Source organism: Lissotriton vulgaris, chromosome 3_1 (assembly GCF_964263255.1).
Source record: "Lissotriton vulgaris chromosome 3_1, aLisVul1.2, whole genome shotgun sequence".
NCBI classification, from domain to species: domain Eukaryota; kingdom Metazoa; phylum Chordata; class Amphibia; order Caudata; family Salamandridae; genus Lissotriton; species Lissotriton vulgaris.
In genome coordinates this window covers 1,020,982,258-1,021,009,742 of record NC_141689.1, presented here as the reverse complement: position 1 = coordinate 1,021,009,742, position 27,485 = coordinate 1,020,982,258, and the positions used below count along the sequence as shown (strand labels likewise).

The following is a 27,485-nucleotide window of genomic DNA, read 5'->3' as shown; positions in this document are numbered from 1 at the left end:
GACGAGACATAGAAAACCCAACCAGCAAGACCGGGACCAAACGGGCATCAACTGCCGTTGGACCGAACGCTCAACCCGTGACCACAAGAACCTGTCACGAGCTCAGCGCGAGACCCATGCTGAGGCAAATGAAAGCATAATGCAAATATAACAATTACTTAGCCAATAGAGCAAAGAACAAGCCAAATGTTGTAGGATTTGGTCCAATAGTCCAGTGCATAGCTTTGACTTAAATGAAGAGAGGTTATCAAGGAGATCCTCTTTAGTCAGAGCAATCATTTGATGATTTAAAGACACTCGACTTTGCTCTGTAGTGCTATTTTTTTTTTAGAAGAGCTCAAGTAGGTGGTCTTTTTTTAATGTGTTATTTGGGTGGCTTTTGCGTTGCTTCTTGCAAGAGCTATCTCAACATACTATAGTCCACTATTTAAGAAGGGTAAATTCGTGACACAGGTATGTTCACTGGAGATGTCTGCCTACTCAACTTCAGGCTGTATCAGAATATTGACATTTAGTGGTCTTCATCTGATTCTTATATATGAGGCCTCACACATCACCTGCACTACTTCATATAGGCCTTTCCTATATTCAGTATTGATGAAAAAGCTTGCCTCGGGTCACAATATCAGGACTTCTTCAGCAATAGGATGCTACACCATTCACTCTTTTGCTGAAGCCTACCGATGGCGGCTCCCCCCACAGAACAGCAGAGATGCTCAGCTCTGTCCCCAGGGTTGGCCTCCTTCCCGGTGCTTATTCTAAAACCCTTGTGTACGGTAACCTTCTCCTGGCACAGAGTTGCCCACCCCGCCTCTTCGTACAGTCACCAGTGCTGATCGAGAAGCAGCGACTTGCACCTGCCTTGCCGCGCAACTCTTGTCACCACTGGGAGCAGTCACAACAATTGTCTGGCGGCTCATCGCCCATCTCCATATTTTCTGGCTCCCTTGGAGCATGGATTCTCTCTTCTGGCACAAGTATGCTTCATCTTTTCAGTGCCCTGGCTGGTGGCAACTCAAGGTGCTGGGGTTGCACCTGTGTGCAACTCGTTTATGTTCCATTATGGACTCTCATCAGCCATTGGGGGCTCTTCATTCTCAGGATCAACACCAACAATCATGGCAGTGTATCATGTCAGGCTAGATAGTGGTTAGCAAGATAATTCTCCATGTATTGCAGGGTGAGCTGAGAGACCATAAAGAATGGGGTCCTTCTTTCCCTTGAGCCATGCCAGATTATTTAACTAGTTTCAGCTGTTTGAAACCTATCAGTAGAACGTGGTATTTTTTTGAAGCTGCCTTGCCTCGGATACATGGAATAAATTGGGTTTTAAAAAAGGAAACAAAGGAAACATATCTTGGAAAAAAGAGGGGTGGGGGTGGCACACAACATAGTTCGACACTATTCGCTATTAGAAACTGCTGCCGCAAAATATTCCTCTTGAGGCAGTAGTACCAGAGGTTTTGCTTCAGAATTGTGCCGTACAAACAAGCCTCAACCACTGATTACCACAAAACATAACAATCTTCATGGTCGCAACAGGTCACTGCATTAGTGGCCATAACTAGCTAGATGGCAGCATGTTTCCCTTTATGAAGCAGTTTTAAAAATCCTGAAACATCCAAATGATGTGCACTGTATGATCTGGTCAATATAATTGATGGGAAGCTGTTCATAATGAAAATGACTTCTAAAAAGAAAACTTCCTAATTATTAGTTTTAAACAAAAAAAACTCAAAAAAAGTAACACTTCCCAAAGTGCTTTTTCCTAAAATATACTGAAGGACAGTATGAAAGGGGTGAAGGGTTAAGGTCAGAGTTTTATATTAGAGGATTATGGGTTAGGGGTTGCGGTATAGGGTTAAATGTTAGGCGCATAGAGTTAAGGGTTATAGGTTAATGGTACATATGTTGAGAGCAGGGGTAAGGGACTAAGGGTATAGGGTCAACAGTTTTACCTATATGGTGTAGCGGACAGAGATATGGAGTTATGGTTGATGGTTTAAGTGTACACCGTTAACAACTAAGGTTTATTAGGTTAAACAATGAGGTCAAGCCTATAGGGTATGTTGATTAAAGGGGAAGGCATTAAAGCAACAGCGTTAAGGATTAGGACACAGGGATAAATGTAGAATAAATAGCTTAAGGATATTGGACTAAGGGTCAGGGCTTTGGGGTACAGAATATATGGTTATGGGGTTACATTGCTGGGTTATAGGGTTAAGGGTATATGGTGTAGAGGTTATGTGAATATGAATTAAGGGTTGAGGTTAACTGTATAGGTTAAGGATTTGTGTAGTTTGGAGTACAGGGTTAGCATTTAGGGTATAGGGTTGAGGTTATGTGGTATAGGGGAAAGCAGCAGCGGGCCTTTAGATGCCGCACCTTGGTCCCAGTTCAACAAAAGAGTTGGAGAGTTTCGTGCACACAACCCCTGCGTCAGCTGCTGAGTGACACAACAGAGCTTCAGATCACTTCAATATTTGACAGTTTGGTTGGGGGTGCACGTAATAAGAAAAGAGTCCAGGAAGAGTAGTATTTGTATGCAAAAAGTATCTTATTTATTCAAATTTTTTTGTTTTTCCAAAAGTTCCACATTTGTCAAAAAACATCAGCCAACGCGTTTCTCTCCCTCACTGGGAGCTTCCTCAGGGCAATTGTATTTATAACGAGCCTTCAGAGTTGAAAATGCTTGTAGTCAATTGAAAGTCTAAGCGGACGTATTGTTCTTTGCCCGGAATTGGGTAGGTGTCAACCAGCCGAGATCTTTGGCTTGGTAATTTACTAATGCTTTTGGACCGCGCAGAGATACGTATTTCTTCTCAGTCAGCGGTTTGTCGATTCCTTTTGTTCAAGGTCAGTCTACTGTAGATGACTGACAGTAAAATTTATTCAAAAGAGGTCAGTTCTTGGTTACAAGGGATCCAACAGGATGCCGCCTCGTAATTCTTCCTATGCGTGCGTAGGTTGTCTCCAACCCGGTCCCATATATACGAACCGAGTTTCAAGATCAGCGGTCTTCCGAGCGGCGTGTCGTATGGTAACGTCTGGGTCCCGCGTTCGAGGACGGAACCCAGTGAGGGAGAGAAACGCGTTGGCTGATGTTTTTTGACAAATGTGGAACTTTTTGAAAAACAAAAAAATTTGAATAAATAAGATACTTTTTGCATACAAATACTACTCTTCCTGGACTCTTTTCTTATTACGTGCACCCCCAACCAAACTTTCAATTATGTGGTATAGGGGTTAAGGTTATAGGGCAATAGCTATATGGCTAAGGGACAGTGGTTTATTTATTTATTTTGTTTTTTTTTTGGTTTTGTAAAGCGCGTAGTCACCCGTAAGTATCCCAGCGCTAAGATCCGGACAAGCCAGAGGGTAACAGGGGGGTGGGGGGAGGAGGAAAAAGAAGATCAGGGGAACAGGTGAGTTTTCAGCCGCTTCCTGAGTTTAGTTATAGGGGTTATGGTTAAGGTTAAAAATGTTAAGAATATAGGGATAAGGGTTTTGTGCTATAGGGCTAAGGGATTAAGATAAAGGGCTAACCACTAGACAGTGGTTTATTTATTTATTTAGGTTTTTTTTTGGTTTTGTAAAGCGCGTAGTCACCCGTAAGTATCCCAGCGCTAAGATCCGGACAAGCCAGAGGGTAACAGGGGGGTGGGGGGAGGAGGAAAAAGAAGATCAGGGGAACAGGTGAGTTTTCAGCCGCTTCCTGAGTTTAGTTATAGGGGTTATGGTTAAGGTTAAAAATGTTAAGAATATAGGGATAAGGGTTTTGTGCTATAGGGCTAAGGGATTAAGATAAAGGGCTAACTACTATGATTACATCAGTTTAGTGTCACCTTTGTAAATGTGCTTAAGGTGTATTGAAGATGGTCACTGTTACTTGAGTCGATCGGTTCAAAACGACAAAAACTAAGTGCTGCTTTTCACAGTAACACTGCACTTACTTCATTTCAATGGAAGACACTACAATTTAGAGGCAATGAAAACAAACTGATGCTATTTCACAGTACACAAACATCTACTTAACAAGGTACAACCATTCAAAATAACTGGCTGTAAATTCCTTATAAAGTGGAAATACCTGGCTATGTACATCTTGCAAACAAAGCATTTTCTGGTCAATATCCAGGGTTTCTTGGTGACCAAGGGATACATAGTCCGGTCCAGGCAGTCATCCTTATGAATAAGCCTTGCAAGAAGAAAAGAACCAAACACATTACTTTTATTTGCTCTTGTGATTCATTATAAAAACCAACTACAAGGTATTTACTGGAAAGACTATATCAATGCATGCTTTAGAGGGTAAAAAGTACAATAACATTTGAAAGTCCCCCTCTGTGTTATTGTAGAGGGAAGACGACAGAGATACACATTCAGCAGAACCTGAGCACTGAATTTTTAAAGATATGTAACATGTAGAGCGTTTGAACTCATCATCACTGTCCTTCTCGCAAAACTGCAAGGCACATGATGCTTGGCTGAACAGTGGAGAGGGCATTTTAAACAGCCCCCTCTCTTCAACTAGGGCCTTAGAGCTGCCAGGCAAGAGAATATTGTATTAAAATACATAACAGTCCCAACAAGGGCAATGCACGGCTGAACCAAGACAAGCTCTCGTGTAAGATTTTGGCAAACGGCTCTGCCCAACTTTATAGAAGCCATGAATCTCAGAGTCCACATGGTGATGTACGAACAGAAGATAGTTTGCAGTTTGCACACTTCTGTTAACATAACATTTTCCCTTGAAAGTAATTGATGCTGGTTTTGTATTTCCAGTTAACGAATCATTGTTAATTTCAATCCTTCCAACCTGTTTGTACCCTAGGATATTTACTTCAAGAGTGACAAAACACTTTATTAACCAAAAAGGGGTCTTTAAATTGTAAAAATGTTAAGGGCACTTTTGGAAGACATTTTTAGATCCTCTCATAAAGCAAACAAGGAACCATGTGCACAAATAAACTGGCCGTAATCTAATGGCTCTTCTGCCTGAAACTCCAAGTCATATAAATAAAATCAGGCACCAAACGCCATTAATGCACTCTGCAAGTTTAAATGAAACACAAGCGCTTCATGGTGAGAATGAGAAATTCAACACAGATTTAGTGTTGAGGAATGTTGTCAACCTAGCTAAGCGAGCACTCACAATTATACTGACTGAACAAGCTTCCCCTGCTTAACATAATTCAAGCAGCCTATAAAAGGATGGGATCAGGCTAACAAATGTATATAGAACCATGGAATGCCCACAACACGAGCAGCACAGTAGGATAGTGACTGTAACAAATAAAAGAGGGAGCCGTTATTCATGCTGGCACCATTCTAGTAGGACCCAGAGCGAGGTGGCGATGTCTGAACCAATCTGCTCATTTCACGCTCACTGCTTTGGTGCTTTGGCTCGGAGCACCAACTTAGACGCGAGAGGAATCCTTAGAAAGGGGAGAATCTCACTCTGCCTCCTTCTCTGTTGCTACCTCCGATCTGTCCTCGGAAAGGGGGTGGGGCAGAAAACCCTTTTGACACTAGGGATTTTTTATAGGTGCATAAATGGGTGGGGGCAGCTCACCCAGTGTGAGAAAGTGGCTCTATATATAATGGACCAGAATAAGGTACAGTGTGTATAGAGTCCACAAACCTCAAAGGTATAACAGAGGTTAAAGCCAGGTGTGACCTTACTCTCTAAAGTGGTAGCTTGGTCGAGCAGTAAGGCAGTACCAGAGGACAGTGTAAAGCATTTGTTGTACACACTCAGTCAGCAAAAGGTTTCACACACTCAAAGACTGAACTCCAGGCCAATTGTTTTCTACAACCAACAGGTATCAAAATATACTACTCTCAATATGAGAGGTCTCAAATGAGTACTTTGCAGAAAGGCAATAAACTTTGTGAACACAATAGGTACAGGGGTTGCAGTAGGCAACACAATTCTAAACACACTTTAGCATAGAGCTCAATGGGTTCTCATCATACAAGTACAGTTGATTACTTTGTAGATTACTTTGGTAATTCCAGGACTGGATACTAGATTCAGTCCTGGGGTCTAAGCTGAAAATAATTTGGTATAAACGTTTTAGTTATTGTAGTGATTTTTCAGGAATATAAAGCTGTTTTAAAAGTTCACACTTAGAAACTTTTCAGTGAAAATCTGGCAATGTTATCCAATGGAAGATAATTCAGGTTGCAGGTAAAGTACGATCTTGTTACTTTTGTAATCCAGTACTGGGCTCCTAGGTCCAGCACTGGGGTCTCTACTTAAAACAGGTAAGTAATTACGTTTCAGTATCTGGCATGATTTTTTAAGAATATTTCAAGTTTTCAAAAGTAGACACTTAAAAGAAATTTCATAGAAAAGCAGACAATGGATTCCTATGGAGAAAATACAAGTTACTAATAAACCCGGTAAGGATTACTTTTGCGGTTCAGTACTGGGCCACAAGGTACAGTCATGGCTTCTCTCCTGATCACAGGTGAGTACTTCTGGATTCGGAATTCGGGTGATTTTATATGAATATTTTAAGTTTCCAAAACTTCACACTTTTTCGAGTCAAGCCAGTCAATGTTATCCAATGGCAGGTAAGTGAGTTACCGGTTTTCAGGTGAGTACTCGACTGCTGAAGTTAAGGTTCTGGGCTTAGACTCAGGGGTTCCCCAGGGTCAGGTAGGTACAGTTGGTTCACCCTCAGCGGCACAGGTGCGGCCTGGTGCAGAGGTAGTTAGGTCCAATGTTATCCAATGAGGGCCAGGGGGCCTCCGGTTGGTGGCTACTGGCTAGCAGGCCACGCAGCTGTGGGAGCTGAGCTCCTGGTCACTTGCTCAGGGCAAAGGGGGAAGTAGGATAGGACAAAGGTGGCACGGCCAGCGGCACTCGAGCGGCTGGGTGCAGGGTGCTTTGAGCCGCCGGGCGCTCAATGTTATTCAATAGGAAAGGTAAAAGATAAACAAAGACTTCAGGCTCGGGAAGGGAGACTCTTCAGGGGCAACCACCACTTCAAGAGGTAAGTTGGGATCTTGGAGCACAGGTAGGTACCCCAAAGGAAGGAGCAGGGGGTTGCAGGGCACCGTTTTTTCTTTGGGGGGTCGGAAAAGCTTACCCTCAGGTGGTCGCAGTTGGGGGGGGGGGGCCTGGTTCTGAGTCTGCAGGCTTCGTCTGTTTCCACCCAGGGGTCGAGCAACATGGCTGCTGTGTGGCAGCCTAGGCAGTCTCTCAGTCCAGACGTGGAATGTGGTTAGGTTTCAGAGAGCATGTCTAATATGCCCTCTGTTGTGCATTTTTTCATTAAATCCCACACTGGTATCAGTGTGGATTTAATGTGCTGAGAAGTTTGATACCAAACTTGTCAGTCTTCAGTGTAGCCATTATGGTGATGTGGAGTTTGTAATGTCGACCTCCCAGCACCATATACTCTTAATTGCATCACTGCCCTTACAGTGCCCAGGAATTGCCCTGTGTACTGTAGGGGCACAGGGCTCATGCACCTGTGCCCACACCACTGGCATAGGGCACCCAGCTAGAGGGGTGAGTGATGTATGTCAGGGCAGTGGGTTTGTGGGCATGGCACAGACGGATATGCGCCATGTCAACTCTTTGTTTAGTTATGTACTTAGGCACTCAGCCTTCAAAGGCAGTGTGTGGGTGCCAGGGTATATGGCCCCGAAGGGTGGCACAATAAGTGCTGAAGTCCTCAGGAGTCTTCTCAGGGTACCATTTACTAGGGGCTGACAGGTGGCTAGAGATGCCAATTGGGTTTTAGTTTCAACACAGTTTTAGGGAAGGAACACAGGCCCTGGGTACCTGGTTGGCAGGAGCCCAGGGCACACTCAGTCAAAGCACATCAGCAGTCAGGAAAAAGTGGGGGCATACCAATGCAAGAAAGATGGCACTATCTTACACCCAGGCATCAGGCCTCACCCCTCAAATGACCCGCAAAAGTCTCTCTAGGGGCAGATAAAAGGTCTTTCATCCCGAATTGCCCCCTGGGAAGCAGAAGCCCACGAGACACCAGGACCGGTTTTCTATTGCTACAAGGTATGTGGGTGGCTTGCAAACACACTGAGCCCAGCCTCCACCTTCATTATGACAGTGACAGTCTTTCTGCTCTGTAGGAGGCAAGTAAGAGGACTTTAACTCCAATCTGCCCTGCTGGGGGGCAGAAAGCCCACTAGACACCAGAGAGTATTCTCCGTGCCATATTGAAAAGGGATTGGAGGTTGCTCACCAACAATTTTCTCCAGGGGGTCAGAAAGGGGGCAAGGTGCAATGCATTGGTAAGCTACCCTTTCTTATTTTTGGAAATATATTTACCATGTTGTCTAGTGGCCTTTCTGTCCCCTGGAGGAAGATTTTGGGTAAGCACCCTCAATTCACCCCAGTGGGGCAAAAAGACTGATGCACCCATTCTGGGGCGGGAGCAAAGCACGATACCTGGCTGAGCTGCCCCACCCCATTTATTTTTATTTCTGGAAATATTTGTCCCCTGGTGTCTAAAAGCCAATTTGTCCCCACAGATGAAGATTTTGGGTAAACACCCTCAATCCACCCTGTGGTATAAAGACTGATGCACCTACTTTGGGGTGGGAACAAGGCATGAGGCATGCCAAAAATAAAGGTGTGTGGAGGAGCTCATCCAGGCATCATGCCATGCTCCCACCCCAGAATAGGGGCATCAGTCTTACTGAAACTAAACTTGCAGTTCTTTGACACAAAATGCCAACCACCCTACCTTCCCCCAATTATCCCGATAAAAATGTTACTCCACTTCTGTAACACAAACTGACTCAAAAGGCAATGTGGAGAAATCAGCCATTGGGGTAGCTCCAGTGTTTGGACCCAGGCTCAGTGGCCACACAGGACAACCTGCCAAACTCAGACATTTCTGAAAAACTAGATATTCGGGGGGAGTCCAAGGTAGTGTGCCTCAAGTGAATCCGATGACATTTTCTTACCAAAAATGTCATGCAAATTTCAAACTTTGACTAAAATTGCACATTTCTCTTGCATTTCTGTGATATAAGTTTCCAGGAATCCACACAATCCCTACCACCCAGCGTTTCCCCACTTGTCCAGATACAAATGATACCCCACTTGTGTGGCTGGGTCTAGTGTCCGCAGCAAGCACAAATCAAATCAGAGTCAATGAGAGTTACTCCGTGTGACTCCAAATAGCCTTGTTTTGATGTGTGCCTATTCTGGGGCACTAGGCATGTGGGGTATCATTTTTATCAGGACAAATGGACGAACGCTGAGTGGTAGAAACTTTGTGTATTCCTGCTGACTCCGGAAGTTTATGTCACAGAAATGCAAGGAAAATGTGCACTTTTAGACAAGGTTTGAGGTCTGCACGGCATTATATGTAAGAAAACCTTGTGAGATCTGCGCAAGACAACCTGGACTCCACTGTGATTTGTTTTCAGAACTGTCTTGGCTTGGAAGGTTTCTCATGGTGGCAGCTGATCGCTGGCCGAAAACAACGCTCCTACCTTCATTGCCAAATCAGATCAATTTTGTGACAGGTAATGTTGATGTCTCCACATTGTATTTTGGTGCCTTTCCTGTTGCTGGCACTCGGCCCACCTACACAAGTGAGGTACCACTTTTATTGGGAGACTTGGGGGAATGGTATGTGGTAGGAAGTGCTTTGTTTCATGTTGATTCCAGAACTTTCCACCACCTAAATGAGGTGAAATGTGTTTTCCAGTCCAGTTAAAGTTTGAGGTTTGCAATGACTTCTGGGTGAGAAAACTCCTTAAGAGACACACAAGTCACCCACCCTGGATTCCTTAGGGAGTCTATTTTTCAAGAATGTGCAGACTTGCTACGATTTATAAGGGCCTGCTGAGCTAGGGCCCAAAATCCACAGCTAACCACATTGAAAAAAGAATCAATTTTAAGTGGACAAAATGTGGTGTCCATGTTGTGTTTCGGTCCCTTTCCCCTCGAAGGCACTAGGCCTGCCCACACAAGTGAGTTACCATTTTTATTGGCAAATATATGGGAATACAAAATAGTAGAACATTTGATATTGTCCATGGTATTTCTCTGCATTTTGAAAAAGGCACTCTAAATCATATGCTCGTATAGGTACTCACAAATTCAGATATGTGCAAATAACCAGAGCTCTTAAACTCCATATCTGGTATCTATTTCAGAAATACATAAACTTCTTTGATACCCACTTTTCACTCTTTATATTTTACAATATTAATTGGTGCACAATGAAAAAACATTGTAAGGTGGAGTTCAGTTGTTGGCTCTGGATACCTTGGTTTCTTGGAAAACCTACAAATCCCTATATATCCCCACAACCAGAGAGGTCTAGCGGACATAATGGTACATTACTTTTGTAAATTAGCCATCGTGACAAGAAGTTACAAATGAAAATGTTGTCACAAATGGATGTTTTTTCCTACTAATTTTGAATACACTTTTTGTTTTTCAAGTTATTTTCCTTGGGAAAACTTTGAGAGCTCTACACAAATGACCCCTTGCTGAACTCAGAATTTTGTCTAATTTCAGAAATCTATAGCTTACCCGGGTTCTTAATAACAAACTAGAAGTAGGTTGAAAGGACAAAAATTAACAAACATTGTTTACTTCTTTGAAAAAATGGCAGAACCGTGGTAAAAATAACTTTTGATTCAACTCTGCATGTTCCTGGAAGCCGGAAAGATGATGACTTTAGCACAGCAAACCTTTCATTGATGCAGTTTTTAGGGAAAACAACAGATACTTTTTTGTGGAGCACTTCAATACCTATTTGTCCCCAAAAACACACAACATTACCTTTTTCATTTACATTTTACCTATTTTCTCAGTCCCCTCCATGGGTATCTACAAACCTGCTTAACCTTTAAAATCCCCAGGATGTTAGAAAAAAAGGGTGCACATTTTGCCTGGATATCTTATGTGGATATGGAGGTCTAAGAATGAATTACCCTAAATAGCCCAAAAAGGGCTTAGCATTGTAAGGGGACAAGCCCCAGCATCGAAAGGATTATGCAATACTGGCAAGGACTGTTTAGACTAATCTTGTTTGAACTATTATGACTGAGCAGTTGCAATCAATTGCCCTATTCTGAAACTGTTCACTGATAGCTTCAATTTGATATTTGTTGGAGGAATAAATGATGAAGCTTAGATACAGTTGAAAAGTACAATCCTTATGGATTCTAAATGAGGGGTGTGAGTGCTCTGAAAAATTGGGTTATCTGAAAGGATAAAATGTTAAATATGCTTCTTTGTAGTTTTCCTATAACCACAGCTTTCGCTGGCACCGCCTTGTAATCACTGGAAATATCTGAAGGCAATGTAGTTTCAAGGCAGCACAGGCACATGGATTAGTCTGATTCAAGGTACTTTTCTTATTTCTTGTATTTTTCTAATTAGTTTTACATATCTTGTGTATGTGTGTGAAAACAGGGTGAATGCAAGAATGCGTCATTGTTTTGATGAATGAATGAGTGTAAAATTGAGTATGATGACTTATAGTGCTTAAACCAATCAATGGCACATAACACACTTTCATTCATAAGCTAGACCTATTGGCATTGCCAGTCCTTGTAGCACGAGAAGTCACACCACCGCCAAAACTGCACGAGCATTGCATAGTCTTTCTGTGGCATCACAGGGATAAAGCCACCTACATCTAAACATACGGTAATGTACATATTTTATCCTGAAACCTAACCCTAGATTGGAACAGGAACAACTGAAAATCTCTTATTGACCAGCTAGGGTTTACATTTACACCTAATGGCACTTGGACAGTTTTGAAGCAGACAGTAAATGGAGTATGCAGGTTAGATCGTGAAAGTGGACCTCTTTACACTCCAGCGATGTGCGAATGGGTGGATTCTGAATGATTACTTGCTTAAGGGGAGCCCATACTTAAGCTCCATAGACATTTTGTCTGGAGTGTGCAGTTAAGATAGTGGAAGAGGACCTCTTTGTACTCCAGAGTAAAACAATAGGTGCAAAGAAATTTGGGACAGAGATCTGCAGATCGGGCTGGGGCCATTGATTAGCAGAACCAGATAACATACCTTTAAGAAGCATCTTTGATGTGGGAATGGGTGTACTCAGGGTACGATTACTAGCTTATGCAGAGTCCCCCTAATATTTTCTTTTGAGGTTTTAAAATTGTTATGTACTCTGTACTGCTCATAAAATTAAAAGAGCATATTAAACAATGCTGTTGTTGACTTGCATGCATAAATACATTAAATTACCTGCGCCACTGATGTCGTTTGAGTGTTTGGAAATCAGAATACACAGCACTCAAATGTGGGATGACAGGATGAGGCACAAGCAGTGTATATAAGAGGCCATCTATTTGTCAAGTTGAATCAGAGTGTCATGGAGGGAGCACTGACATGCTGGATTAAAACATGTGATTAAAACAGTTCCATGTTTAGAAGGCAGATTGCTTTATGTCCAGTTTCTGGAATCCTCACATTATATCCCTTGGCATTATCCACAAACACAACATTGATTTAATTGTGTCCAAATCCACATCATCAACGCTCTATAGCATTTTCTTGATGTCTAAGATTAGAATTGAGCTATCCATGCGAATCAGCAGATGTTTTCATTTTACCCTAAGGCTGACATCCTGAGGAAGAGCAAGATATATTACCCATGAAGTGAGAAATTAAATGTACAGGATCTGTTCGTCTGGAGAACAAAGACAACTGATCAGAATGTTCAATATGAATTTGTAATCGCAGACTACTGTGCCTTAGAATTTTATGGTATTTCCAAGAATGGAATGCGGAAAGCTCATGGGGTAGTATCGCTGGTGCCAAGCTGTGGAACCTTCTCCTGTATTTACATAAACGTTAGGCAACATCGGTTTCATGGCTGTTTAGCCTTAAGACGTTATGTGATTTCCAAGAACTATTTTATTTCTTTTTTTAAAAGCGTTATTCAATGATTTTCATAAGGGTCTACCAGACGAAATATCAGAAAATAGAAGAAAAAAAAGGAAGAATTACAAACAGAGAAGGGGATGAGGTCATCTGCATAACAGTACTAGAGTAAGCATACATCTCAATGAAATGGTATGTTGAAGTAAAACCCTATAAATAGATAAAATTCAGCAGACAATTGTAGAAGGAGCATAGGAAACTGAGCCCCGCACTAAAAGCTGAGTAATGAAAACATGTGAGTAGGTTCAGGTTTTCTTGTCCTGGCTGGTAAGGCTTGGGATTAATGTGTCAATGGGAGTTAGTGGGGTTAAGTTCGGGGAGTCAGAGTCTAGGGAAAGCAAGTAGGAGTGAAATGGTTGCCATATATCCATAGGTCGGGTGAAAGGGGGCGTAGATTGCGCTCGTCATGTCACAGTAGGTCAATCTATGAAGCCAAGCTTTGGTGGGTGGATATGCAGTGTTACCCCAATGACGCGCAATCTTTCTTTTCGATAACAGGAGGGAAATAGCAGCTAGCCTATGGAGGCCTTTAGGGAGTGTTGAGACATTGCCCAGCAGTGCCATGAATGGGGGAGAGTTCATTTTAGGAAACCATTTATGAAAGGATCCAGAACACGTATGTCCAGTATTTATTAATGGCGAGGAAGGTCCAGTTTATATGCAGAAAGCCCTTCTTAGGAGAGTAGCATTTGGGGCAATGTGAGTGCCCAATTTAGGCAACTCCAGCAGGAGCAGTTTAGGATCTGTGCAGGAAGCGAAAATGATGGGGCTCCCACAATGATGCAAATGTTGGTGAGGCTTGTGTGGGGAGATGTGTTTACTGTAGGAATGTGTTGTGGTTATAAAGCATGAATACAGAGGAAGAATGGCTTCAATGTTGATTTATTGATTGGAGAAAGATCCCAAACAAGCTTCTTGCCAGACACAGCTGGACCAACTGTCAATGATGCCACAGGGATGACATCATGCTGGAATCTACAAAGTATCACAGAGATGTGCCATACCAGGCAGCATCTCAAAGGAATATAACACATCTCCCCCCTTTGCAGTAAAACAAAAAAAACTAAAAACAAAAATCGAAACAAAATAAGAACCATACTAAAATATGTGGAAAAAACAAAAATCAAAATATGAAAGAACAAAAACAAAGTAAGCATAGTAACATGCATGTGAAATGTAAGTGAAGTCAAGAAACATAATCACTCAAATACGCTGGAAGTCTTCTTTCACCAGCTCCCCTCAATACACGAGATACATGACCAGACCCATCTCCCTCCCTTGCACACATACCATGTTCATCAGACCCAATGACCTCATCAAAAGTGGAAGGAACAACAGGCTGTCCTCTCGAAAATTCAGCATCATCCATCAACATCCATGGCGAACAGTCCTCAGAACCAGATTTATCCTCTAAATTTTCTACGTTTGCAATCTTGCCTTTGATATAACGCCACCGGCCTCAAATTCCATGTTTGACCAATAGTTAATTTGACCCAATTACCTCCCACAGCCTTAACTTTGAAGGGCCCTTTAAATTTGCACAAGAAATTGCTATGGCCACCAGGTTTTACTTTGACCCAATTCCCCATATCAACGAAACGTCTGTTCTCACCACTCAACTTGCTACAATGCGAGCCTCCCACAACAGGTTTTTCACGCATCCATGAGGGAAATAATTTAGTGCCAGCCTCCCTCCCACGCATCATTTCAAAAGGACTCTTTCCCAAAACAGTGTTCACGGTAGTGCGATATGCCCAAAGCATTTCGCTTACAGAATCAAGCACAGGCAAACCTGCTCCATGTGCTAATTGCACAGTACCCTTAACCATATGGTTAATGCGCTCAACTAATCCATTTCCCTGTGGATTGTACAAAGAGCAGCAAGAGTGCTTTATACCTACAGTCCAAAAAAAATGTAATTTCTGTTGAAGTCAGTTGGGTGCCATTGTTGGTAAGCAACACAGAAGGAAATCCTTCCCTCTTAAAGATGTCCGACAAAACAGCAAATGTAGCAGAGGTGGTAATACTGCCCATGAAGGCAACCTCAACCCACTTTGATTATGCATCCATCAAAACCACAGCATATCTCTCACTGTATTTTAGGAAAGAAAAAGGACCAATAAAATCTAAGCATACCTTTTCCCAAACTTCATCAGCCACAGAAACATGCTGGGGCTCATCAGAAGATCCAATGCCAACCCTCAACCTTTTCTCAGATTCCTTACACGCTACACACTTTTCCAACAAATCTTTCACCTGCTGATCCATAGAAGGCCACCAATAAACCTCCCTCAATCTCTTCATAGTCATAGTTTGCCCCAAATTCCCCTCATGTGCTAAAATAATCAGTCTGGCATGCAAACTAAAGTGTGGTACAAACGTATCTTTACGCATAATCACTCCATCAGCAGTTACAGATAATTGATCCACAATCTTTAAACAAGGTCTCACACCTTCTGAAAGGCTACTCTTTCTTCTGATATTACCCTTAATCAACCTGACAACGCCCATCAATGTTGCATCCTCTTCCATCTCAAAGGTTCAAAGGTTCAAAATAAGCTTTATTCGATATTCAACAAAGAAATATCATATAAGCGTAAATATTTCATAAAATATCATACAAGCATACAATTACAGAAATAATTTAAAACAAACAATTTGATCAATTCATTAAAATAAGTAAAAATCATGACCATTTAAAAAGCAAGATCTGGAGAACCAACCTTAGCGTGAAGCAATCGATTAGGCCTTGATACATAAAGAAAAAAAAATGACATAGCATGTACGACAAGATACATATATACAATTATTAAGAACATATTGGGCTTTTTCCATTTTACATGCCTGTGTATAAGAGTAATAAACACGTGGTAGCCAGAGTCCCCTTTCACCAAGTGTTACTGTTCATTACTCTGGGGCCCGGGTAAAAATCAAACAAGTCCCAAGTAGAAATAGGGCCATCTCCGGGTTTTGGTTGAGAAAGTCTTAAATAGGGGACAATGTTCCTGTGTTTAAATCTGATTAATATCAGGTCTCCCGGAATGTCTTTAGGCAATCTGCCTAACCACCCCACCCTCCTGACGCTCAAAATTCCGCCATCTAAGGCGGGCGGCAGCGGTCTGTTGTTGTTAAGCCAAAAGATGGTCTTATTTAGCAGATCCTCGCTTGTTTCGTGATTGCCCTGACCAAGTTCAGGCACCCCGGAAAGAACGGACACGTAGGGGGCAGCTTCAGGGGGTAAATTAATTCTATGCCTTCTTGCCTGAGGATATCTAGAGGCGTTATAAGGGGCACTAGTAGGCTTAAGAGTGTTATTACGTCCCCTTGGGAAGGGTATGCTCAGGGCAGGGTCAATTGTTCGTGTTTTCCTGTGTTCAATGGAAATAGGCTTGTCAGGGTTTGTACAGAGCGTGGAACGTGGGGAAACAGCAGAATTTACAGTTGGTGAGTAAGTCCTTTTTACTATTTGTTCAACACTGGTCAGCCTGTCTCCCAACTCCTTAATTTTAGTGACCAGGGGTAACAGAGCAGCATTCAACAATCGCTCAAATTGGGCCAATAGGGTCGATTGAAGGGGGGGAACAGGATTATTTAATGTAGTCCCTGCTTTATGTGGCGTTAATACAATTGGATTGGCAGGGAAGGATGAGGAGCTACAACACATTAGATCGACATTTAATGGAGTTTCCTCGTTGTTAAACAGGATTAAATCAGGGGATACAGGTACAGCCTGGGTGGTACAGGTTATGAGATCAGTGTCTTTACCCACTCTGGGGGGGGTTAATATATCAGGGACATAGTTAGTGCCGCACATGGCATTAAGCTCTTCCCAAATAGACATCATGGGAGGACTACGTAGGGCCCGATTGCGACACTGGACAATTGAACATAGATTTGTGTAAGGTATAATGTCTCTGTACCTCTAAAGTTAGGACCAAGTGGGGTGGCCCGCCCCGTCCTCCTCAGGTCCTCTGAGGGCCACAGAGGGCCCGCCCTTTGCCCGGGCTTCTCCCGGCGCCACCCGCGCGCGTCCCGCGAGGCGGGAGGGACCTCTGCCTTTAGTGCGCCTCCGTGCGCGATACCCGGTGGGCGTGTCACCGCCAAGGATGCTGGGGGCTGTAGTCTCTTCGCACAGCTGCCGCGTGGTAGAGGAAGCGGCAGCCGGAGACAAACAGCAACGGAAGAGCAGCGTGACCCCAGGTAAGTTTACAGTGCCCCAGTCTGCTTCAGAGACCCCCGCTCGTCCGCAGGGACCTCTGCCTTTAGTGCGCCTCCGTGCGCGATACCCGGTGGGCGTGTCACCGCCAAGGATGCTGGGGGCTGTAGTCTCTTCGCACAGCTGCCGCGTGGTAGAGGAAGCGGCAGCCGGAGACAAACAGCAACGGAAGAGCAGCGTGACCCCAGGTAAGTTTACAGTGCCCCAGTCTGCTTCAGAGACCCCCGCTCGTCCGCAGGGACCTCTGCCTTTAGTGCGCCTCCGTGCGCGATACCCGGTGGGCGTGTCACCGCCAAGGATGCTGGGGGCTGTAGTCTCTTCGCACAGCTGCCGCGTGGTAGAGGAAGCGGCAGCCGGAGACAAACAGCAACGGAAGAGCAGCGTGACCCCAGGTAAGTTTACAGTGCCCCAGTCTGCTTCAGAGACCCCCCTCTTCCATCTCCTTAATCCAAGTTTTCCTTGGAATGGCATTGGAAAATCCTTCTAAAGCATTTTCTACATTCAATACAACTTCTTCAGTTGAGAAATCAGACACCACTGCCTCTTTATCAGGCAGTCTTAACAAACAGTCTGCAACCCTGTTACGCCAACCTGGAACATACTCTACCTTGCAGCCAAATTCTTGCAGTTTCACAGCAAGCCTCGCCAATCTACCAGAACAATTGCCTATACCACCAGGACCCAAGACTTTTAACAAAGTGAAAGTGAAAAAGTTTTTATTGTTTCAGTTAATTAAAACCACAACAATACATTTTAAAAATCGACTAATGTGTTTAAAATGTCTTAATATATAAGTGCAATCTCTGTTAGTATATTCTATAACATTCTCCGTCTAATGCCGACTTTGTTATTTAAAATCAAACGAAGTACGATTAAAATGCAGTCTGTATAGCTTAATTCTACAGTTCTTGATTTTTCCTCTTTTAATGTTCCGGAAAGCTCACTTCCCGAGCTACCACAGTTGTATTATCCCTTTGTTGACAGGGTGCCGTAGTGTATTTTAGCGCTTGAGAGTGGGCTGCAAGGAACTTTAGTAGTAGGCAGTTCAATCGCGTGTCTACTGGGTTCAAGGTTGCCATAATTGCAGATCTGCACGTTCTTATACCCCGCTCGTTCATAGACTTTTTTTTTAAAGAGAACTTCGAGCTTGAGCTAGATTCGGGCAGATACAGACAAGGTGAATGAAGTCCTCGTTGCTCCTCCCGCATAGTCTGCAGATTTTCGGTCCGTCATGCACCCAGATTGGTTGGTCCATAATCGATGGAAATTTCCCAAAACGGAGTCCCATTAGTTTCTGCTTTCTGTGAGCTGAAAATGTGATTGTTAGGTATGGGGCTGCCACAAGTGTTTTGTAATTTGATATAACCATCCATGCGTGTTTTCTGGTACTAAACGTGGCTTTATCAAGTACGAGGGAATGGAATTTTGTTGACTTGTTTATAGCCTGTTTGAACGCTGGGTAAGGCAGGTTAATTCCCAAAGTTTTCTTGTTCCAGTCTCAGTTATGGACTTTTCAAGATACTGATTGTATGGGGACTTAGCGTCAGATCTTATTTCTTCCCATAGTGCTTGATGCAATTCCGAGGCTGACGTGTTCTGTTTCAGTGTGTACCAGTACTTAATACTTGTGTACTTTCTTCCTACTGTTTCATTTACTGTTCCGAATTCTAACTTCGTCTGAGCTGGTGAGGCTCCCTGTTGTATTTGGAAGGTGGATTTAAAGATGGCTGTCTGCATTTTGTTAAGCAGGTCCGCATCTTTCCCATGCAGTCCTACACTGCCATATGACAGGGTTGGAAGAACTTTTGCTTTTATTGTTGCCAGTAGAGGTTTATATGATGGCCCGTGAGCTTTTTGGCCAAAGATCTAAAAGCAAATGAGAGTGAATTTGATCTCTGAGTGATGTACGACATTTGCTGCTGAAGGCTGTGTCGATTATCAAAGTAGAAGCCCAAGTACTTGAAATTGGACACAGCCTCTAGTTTTGTTCCCTCCAGATAGAGGCATGTGCTGGCTGTTCGCCGCCTGGTGATAAGCATTGTTTTTGTTTTTGTTGTATTTATCTCCAGGTTGTTGTTTGTTATGAATTCTGCCAGCCCTACTAGTAACCTTTGGATGCCAGTCTTCGTTGGGTTCAGCAGTACCACATCGTCCGCATAGGATAAATGTGTTAGCGGAATGGAGCCAAGTTTAGGTTTATGATCCGTACGCAACCTAAAAGGACTGCCCCACAAGAACACTCTGAAATGATTAGTAGCCCAAGCCGCCGCTAACGCCTCCCTTTCAATAACCGAGTAATTTCGCTCTGACTCAGACAAGGAACGTGAGGCAAATGCCACGGTTTTTTCATCTCCCCCACGCACTTGTGCCAGGACAGCCCCAATGCCTACAGCACTGGCATCTACTGTAACAACGTTGTCAAGCCCACTTTGAAAAGGAGTTAACACCCCTGCATGAGCTATTTCTTCTTTAATCAGATCAAAGGCAGACTGTTGCATTTTCTCCCAAACAAATCTTTTTCCCCTTCTCAAAAGTTCTCTCAAAGGCTTGGTCTTGTGTGAAAAATCCAACACAAACTTTGAATAATATTCTACAAGACCCATAAAGGATCTCAAAGAGTCTCTGCCATGTTGCACCTTTGCATTCACAATGGCACAAACAAGATTTTCCTTAGGTCTTATACCTTCCTTAGTAACCAAATGCCCCAACTACTCTACCTGTTTGTCAAGAATGTGCACTTTTCTCTCCTCAAAGTTAACCCAGCCTTTGCAATTCTGTCAAATACCTTAGCAAGGGTTTGATTGTGTTCACTATCATCCTTGCCAAATACAAGGATGTCATCATGAAACACAACAGCTTTTTCCACCCCTGAAAAGATGGAGTTCATTAGTCGCTGAAAAACACTCGCAGCAGAACATAAACCAAACGGCAGCCTGCAAAACTGAAAAGTGTCCTCACCCGTGATGAACAAAGTGAGAGATTTAGATTCAGCACTGAGTTCAACTTTGTGATATGCACTCCTCATGTCAAGTTTCGTGAAAACTTTCGCACCATTAAGCATCAAAATTAATCAGTTATAACATTTCCATTTAAACTCCTCGAATCCATACAGAATCTGAGGGAGCCATCAGGTTTACTCGTGATAACGACCAGAGATAACCATTCAGCCGGGTTCAATCACTTTATCATCTAGAAGTTGCTGAATGATCTCCTTCACCTTTGCCCTGGCTGCTATCAGAATCTTTCTTGCTCCATGCTTAATGGGAATGGAGTTTATCTTTAGCTTGATGACATGCTGATAATTTTTTAATCTTCCCAACCTAGGTTCAAATACAACATTACATTTTTCCAACAACTCATTCAAACTCTGAACATTGCATGCATCTACACTCATAACAGGAACCTCCGCTCTGGGATATTATGTATTCAAGTCATACTGGTGTGGCCAACCCAGAATTGGTGGTCCCTCTTCAGCCACATAAACCTTGCCCAGGGTTTCTTTCCCTTCAACCATAATCTTTGCGTCGATGTATCCCACCACACTAATGTCACTCCCTTGATAGGCTTTTAGAACAACATCTGATCTAGATAATGGACCATTGGGCCAGGTTTGTTCATAAATGTCAAGTGGGATAATGGTGTACAACGATCCAGTATCTACCATCAAAGAAACTGTTTTCCCATTTATCTCAAAGTCAGCTTTAGGTCTTGTTCTCCTCTTTTCCAGACCTTCCACATCTGCAACAGTAATGTTATCATCAACAACAACAACCCTGTAAGTGGATTGCATATCTTCCACACATGCAACCTTTTCAATTTGTTGTTTGCACATACGTGCCAAATGTCCTCTTTTACCACACTTTAGGCATTCTTTTCCAACGGCATAGCACTGTTTCGAATCTGCCATATGGTAACTACTACCACACCTGAGGAAATGTTTTCCTGCAAATTTTCCAGACGGTTTACTCATATTCTTTTGATACTTATTTTTATTGCCAGAAAAAACATTTAACCTTATTTTTAATAGCACAAACTCCATCAAAATCATCTTCTAAGACTGCAACTTCTTTATCTTTATTGGTGCTAGGATTGATCTTCATTTCCCGCATGCAATTCTCCGATTCTTCAACAACCTTTGCGATAGCTATTGCATCCTTTAACGTGGGATTGCTAGATGCCCATAGTCTCTCTTATGTTTTCTTGTAACTGCACTGAACAATTAACTGATCTCTAATAATCTCTTCTTGCATTGCACCAAATTCGCATTTTGCTGACAGTTCTCTTAGTTAGGCAACAAAGTCATCTATGGTCTCATTTTGATGTTGTGGTTGCGTGTAAAATGTATGCCTTCTCATGACTACATTGACATGTTTTGCTAATCTCTTTTCTAGCTTTAACCCTGCTTCCTAGTAAACATCTTCCATTTCTTCTCCAGATGGAAGATACTTAAAAACATGCTGCCCTTCCTTGCCTAGCCAACCCAAAAGCAAGGCTTTCTTCCTCACAGCAGGAAACTCAGTGCCATCTAAAGCAACCAAATAATATTCAAAACAGTCTATCCAGTCCTCCCATTCTATAGGGGGTTCACCTGGTGACATTAGAAAAGCAGGAGGTATTACAATAGCAGTGCTCACATCCATGTTCTGCTTGATCAATGTTTCCATTTAATATTTTTTTTTATACGCTTGAAGAATGCTCGGACTGCGATTAAATACCAGTCATAAATGAGCGGAATACGTTTAACTCGCTATCTGCTGCTCCCCCAAGACGAATTAGTATACTCTATGGCTTTGCGCTCACTAATTAAATACAAAGTCTGCTGCCGACAATCCTCATATAATGCGCGCACAGCTCTTACCAGACAGTAGGCTTACTCCATTAAACCAAAATACGATTCGCAGCACGAGTTTTCACAGTAAGCTATTAGTACTGCCTGCAGGATATCTCCAGTTTCCTTGCAGAAACACTTCCGTACACAGCTGAGCACGACGACTTGGGTTCTCATTTTCTTATGTTTGGGTTAATCTATCTTCCTCAATCACGCTGTCTTCTCCGTGTCTGGCAAAGATGAAAACGTCGCCAAAATTGTTGTAGTTATAAAGCATGAAGACAGGAGAAGAATGGCTTCAATGTTGATTTATTGATTGGAGAAAGATCCCAAACAAGCTTCTTGCCAGACACAGCTGGACCAACTGTCAATGATGCCACGGGGATGACATCATGCTGGAATCTACAAAGCATCACAGAGATGTGCCATTCCAGGCAGCATCTCAAAGAAATATAACAGAATGCAATTTTAATACTGTGTCGCTGAAGATATGGCATTACCAGTTTGCCCTTCTGAGGATTGCTCAGTGTCCCCCCATCCATGTAACATGAGTGAATGTCGAAAATGTCTTAGTGTACAGTATGTATCACAGTCCACCTCATCCTGACTAGTAAAAAGGAAAGAAATAAAGAGAAACAGAGAATTAAGACAACCTCTATGAACTTCCAAGATTCACCCCCCTCACTCACACCAGGATAGTGAACCTGGCGAATCCAAACAATACCAAATCAACAAACAAAAGGCCCAACATTTTGAGAGACGGAATTCTCCGCTGGAGCAGGCAAAGCATTGGAGCTTGATGCAAACATGAGAGGATAATAGGCAATACAGTGATGATGAAATGGAAGAATACTCAAGGTGAGAAGAAAGGAGAGAAGCTCCGTACAGGGCCAGGACCACAGCATAATATGTAAATACTCATCAGCATTCAGTGCGGGGAAAACAAACAACCAAATGACAACAGATTAGCCGGATGGAAAGAGTTCAGCGCTGGCCAGCACATGAAGGTCTGGAGAACTACGCTGCAGGGTGGTGCCCCCCGGGGACGGTCCGCTGGGTCCCAACTGTTTGCAGAAGGTAAGTACATCAGCAGGGTTATTAAAAAAAACGTGGTTTGCCATCGGCCATTGCATGAAGTTTCGCTGGGTACAACATACCATATTTTGGCCCATGCTTTCTGAGCTGCGCCTTCGCATCTGGGAACTTTCAACGAGCTTTCCGCACCACCAGTGTTAAGTCAGGATAGATCAGGATTGTAGATCCTTGGCACTGCAGAGGGCATTTTCCCCGGGCCAGGTGTAATATGTCCCTGTAGTTTAGGTGAGCCACAATGGGACAAGGTGACGCTCCTGGAGGAGGACGTAGACCCAGCGATCTGGGTGCCCTCTCAACGACAAAGGTGGGTGAAAAGTGTTGGAAGCTAAATATATAAGTTAAAAGAGATTCTACAAAGTGTTCAGGGCCCCTTATGTTGGTCGACCCTACCAGGCTGACGATGCGCAGACTATTTTGGTGGGATCGGGTTTCCAAGTCCTCGTTTCTAATAGCCACAACTTTTAAGAGGTGCTCAGCCTTTTCCAACAAGCAAGACGACGTAGTCGCGGGGCCCTCCAGACCTTAGATGTGCTCCTCTGCAGTATACAGACGGGTGCAACGTCAATCAAGGAGCTCCCACATGCAATCCAACCGGGAGGCAAAAGTGTAGAAATGCGCATCAATGGTGCAAAAGAAGGCCAGCCGTTCCACTAGTGTTGACGCCATACCTTCAGGAGGGTCGGCGTGCTCAGGTGGCTTGTGGTCGTCCTCAACATCAGATGGGAAGGGTGGTGAGTCCGGCTGACTTAGGGCGGTCAAAGGTGAGTTTATATTGCTTGGGTTGTCCTTGACCTATTACGGCACGGTGGTGAGAAGCACTGGAGGGTGAGATCTGCCAGCAGAAAGGTGGAACTGCCAAGCAGGAGGCACCCAACAGCATTGCGTACTGTGAGGGGGGGGGATAAGCTCCACTGGTGGGGGAAGAGAATGTCGGGGTGATAAAGGCAGTGTCCCAGCTGCAGGCAAACGGTGGTTGTATAGATTAGCTGGACAGCAGATGTAGTAGTGCCTCGCACTATAAAGCAGGAGGGGGGTCCACAGGTAGGACAGATATCATGCACGAGGGAGTCGCAGCAGCTACTTACTGGCTGGTGTCCTCGGGTGCCCACCTGTTAATTAGCGATATGCCCTGACCCCCGGCGGGGCAGTGGCAGGGCAGCGCATCCTCTGCAGAGGAAGGTAGGTCGAGGCATGGCCCAGCGGGTCCAGCCAGGCCACCCGCAGGTGCAGGATGGGGCAGAGTGGCCGTGCACAGATAACACAGCCAGGGAACTCAGCTTCGGATAAAATGTGGGCAATTCTGGTTCCCCACCGCAGGCTCAAACAGCATGCATGGGGATTAGCCGTTGGTAGAGGGTCTGATGCAAGGCCCGCAGTAGGTGGCCCGAGGCCTCGGCAGAGATCGATCTTCGGTGCAGGGCCCAGCGGGCGCCACAGCCTCAGCCCTGTGCCCACCTGGGGTCTCAATCACTTGGGAGCCCCAGATGTAGGCTGTTACAGTGCTCCTGGGGCAGGGACAGAATGCCACGGGTCCGGAGCGGCACGGGGTGAGAGGGCAGGTCAGGCGCAGCGAGGAAACGCAGCCGCTGCCTCAGGCTCACCCGCTTCCCCTGTTGCCGAGGGGGCCTCCAAGGCAGGCTTGGCCGTTACCTCCCTCAGTGGCTTCTGACATTGGGGGTAGCAGCGGGCCCCGGTAAAGCTCATTGAGGTCCTGGGGGACAGTGGCGGTTAACCCCCTCCATAGCTGGTCGAGTGGAGCAAGGATGGACGCTGTAAGCCTCAAGTTTAGGGCTGTCTGCTCTGGATCTTCACTGCCATGTGGCCATCATGGTCGGTAGCTTGGCCGCACCCAGCTATTTTATTTCTTTGCTGGTATTTTATGTTTTCTATGTTATTCCACATGCCTTAGATGTTAACTATTTGGCAAACTGTTTGTAGCATGTGTGCACTATATCAAATGGATAAATATAAATACAAAATAAAAGTTCAACTATGGATAGCAAATTCAGAAAATCGGAATCTCTACTCATTTGAAAGACAGACACCAACTGAGGAGAAAATCTTCTCTGAGCTTGCAGGAAATCTACTGTTTGAACCGCAGAGGAACCAATGGGCTGAACACATCATACATGTTGCACAATCAAATAGCCAATGCAAGTACTCTCATAACTCAGGATCATTAGGAAAGGCCTCGATAGGCGGCAAAGCTTCTGGTTGTGTCAGAAATCATGCAGGAGTCAGTACGCTAGATCTATTCCCAGTCATAACAATAGTCACACGTATAGTCTAATTTGTTCAGGAAATCGTTTTTTTAGTCAAATTGTAACCTAAAACCTTCATTATGGTTTAGGCTAATTGGGAGCAATACCCTACTCATCTTATAATGAAGTAGCTCGGTATTTGTGGACAGGATATTCTCCTTTGAGATTTAGGGGAGTCATCACTCATCCTTACTCTTTGGATTCATAGTGTCAAGGTGTCACGTTCACTCCTGTAAGACTTCCCACCCAAGTGGCCTGAGGGAAGAAAAGGAATGGAATAACACTGGTGCCCTGACTATCTCCTGCAACCTGCCCTGGTGTGGGAAGCTATGGCCTTTAGTAAGGGACAGGTAGCCCAATTATTTCGTGGCTGGATCTCAGACAACACTTGATTGAGTAGAGAGAAAGGTTTAACAGGCCCTTGCAGTGAAGGACCATTCCGAAATGGTCCCTAGTCTGGAGAAGCCCACCCTCCTTTATCGGGGAGACCCTTCTCGTTTCCATGCTTTCTGCCGGGTCACTGCAGCAAGGCTGAAGGCCTGAAAAGAAAAGCCTAAATGTAGGAATCCAAAAAAGACTTCTGGGAGTCCTTGTATTAATTTTTTCCAGAGAGAAAACGTTTTCCCTGGGTCAGGGACATGAGGTAAGTGTTTGGCAATGGAACTGGGAATAAAAAAGAAATGCTGGCTGGCAACCTCATACCAAGCATCAAGGTCCACTCAACCTACTGTCAAGGTCATCTGGTATCCTATCAAGGTCAATACCATACCAGGTACAGATGGACCACTGTAGTACAAAGGCTTGGTCCTATGTGTGGCCAACAGGGCCAGAAATACATCAGTTAACAGGCCCACCTATTCACAGTTGGAAACTAGTCAATATTTGACTAAAATGGTAACTGACTTTGAGGGTTTTTGTAACTCAGATTTTAGTGGATTGCAGACAATCTAGAAGAATCACCAATATCCAAAGTCAACTAAAGATTTCAGAGGGTATTTATTGAACTAGCAAAAAGCCACTATTCCAAGAAGGACTGCGTAACAAATTCAGATGGCCAGCAGTCATAGCATCTATTCTGCCCAGCCTGAACATATCTGTTGTGGGACACTGTGATGGAGTCCCGACTGCAGAGTACTGTATATGAACCCTGTCACACCTCTACCCCCTCTAGGCAGAGCCTTACAGTTTGACTGGATGGGATGATACCAGAAGTGAGGCATTTTTATAGGTTGGAAGAGGGGCCAGTATCAGAGAGACGAAGGGCAAAGCTATCCAGGAAACCAGTTGATAAGACAGCAGAACGTACCCAGGGAACCCAGAAGACTGAAGCCTTGAGACCCTGAGTCACTGCATCCCAGATATAATATCACCACGGCTCGAATCTCAGCAGAAACCAAATGAAATGTCTTCTCCGCCACAGCTCAAGGAGCAGGCCCCATCCTTCCTAAGTGTAAGGAGCTGGTGTGGTCATGATATTCGCTAACTCTAATCTTTTTTCGTTCCTAACTACAATTAAATGACCTGTCCATCACACTTACCACTGTTCTGAAGGAGAATGTTCTAGGGAATCATTGTTAGTCATAAGAGATGCCACGTGGTGAATGGTGAAGGGTTTAGTTCTGACGATACCACCCGAATCTAGTTCTCTTTTTTGTTTTGGCTTCCATATCTCTAACCATTGGCCGACTTGGACCCTGTCAGCATCACTGACAGGGTCCAAGTTGGCCCATATTGTATGCTTTCAGATGGTGTTAGAAGTTGGCTCTTGAAGCCTCCAAATGAATATCCTTAATATAAATCAACTCATATTAACTATCACTATTGACCAGCTATTTGTAGCCCAGAGACACCTTCAACTGAGATTTGAATGTGAGATGGCACTTGCACAACAGTAAATAAAGATATTACAGGATGCCATTAAGTGTCAGGTTGCACAGATAACAAAATTCAACAAATGTAGGACAGGACCGCCCTATGCCTCACTGAAGTAAACGCTAGGTTAATATTTCACCCTTCAGTATAAGAAAGTACAATCAATTCCTAATTCAAATGCAAAAGCACTTCATAAGGAGATAGTCCTTTAAGTGGGGCTATGTTAGGGTTAGATACTGGAGACTGTGAATCAGAAGTAGAAGAGTTGTCAACATGGAGA

At 43.9% G+C, this 27,485-nt stretch overlaps 1 protein-coding gene across 1 annotated transcript in view; it reads right to left on the bottom strand.

The window, feature by feature from the left end:
- Positions 1 to 27,485, bottom strand: part of SNAPC3 (small nuclear RNA activating complex polypeptide 3) — a 262,056-nt gene that overhangs the window by 29,691 nt on the left and 204,880 nt on the right. Inside the window, exon 8 of the mRNA XM_086961406.1 lies at positions 4,091 to 4,198. Coding sequence (XP_086817532.1) covers positions 4,091 to 4,198 — 108 coding nt within the window. The remainder of the gene's footprint in view (positions 1 to 4,090; positions 4,199 to 27,485) is intronic.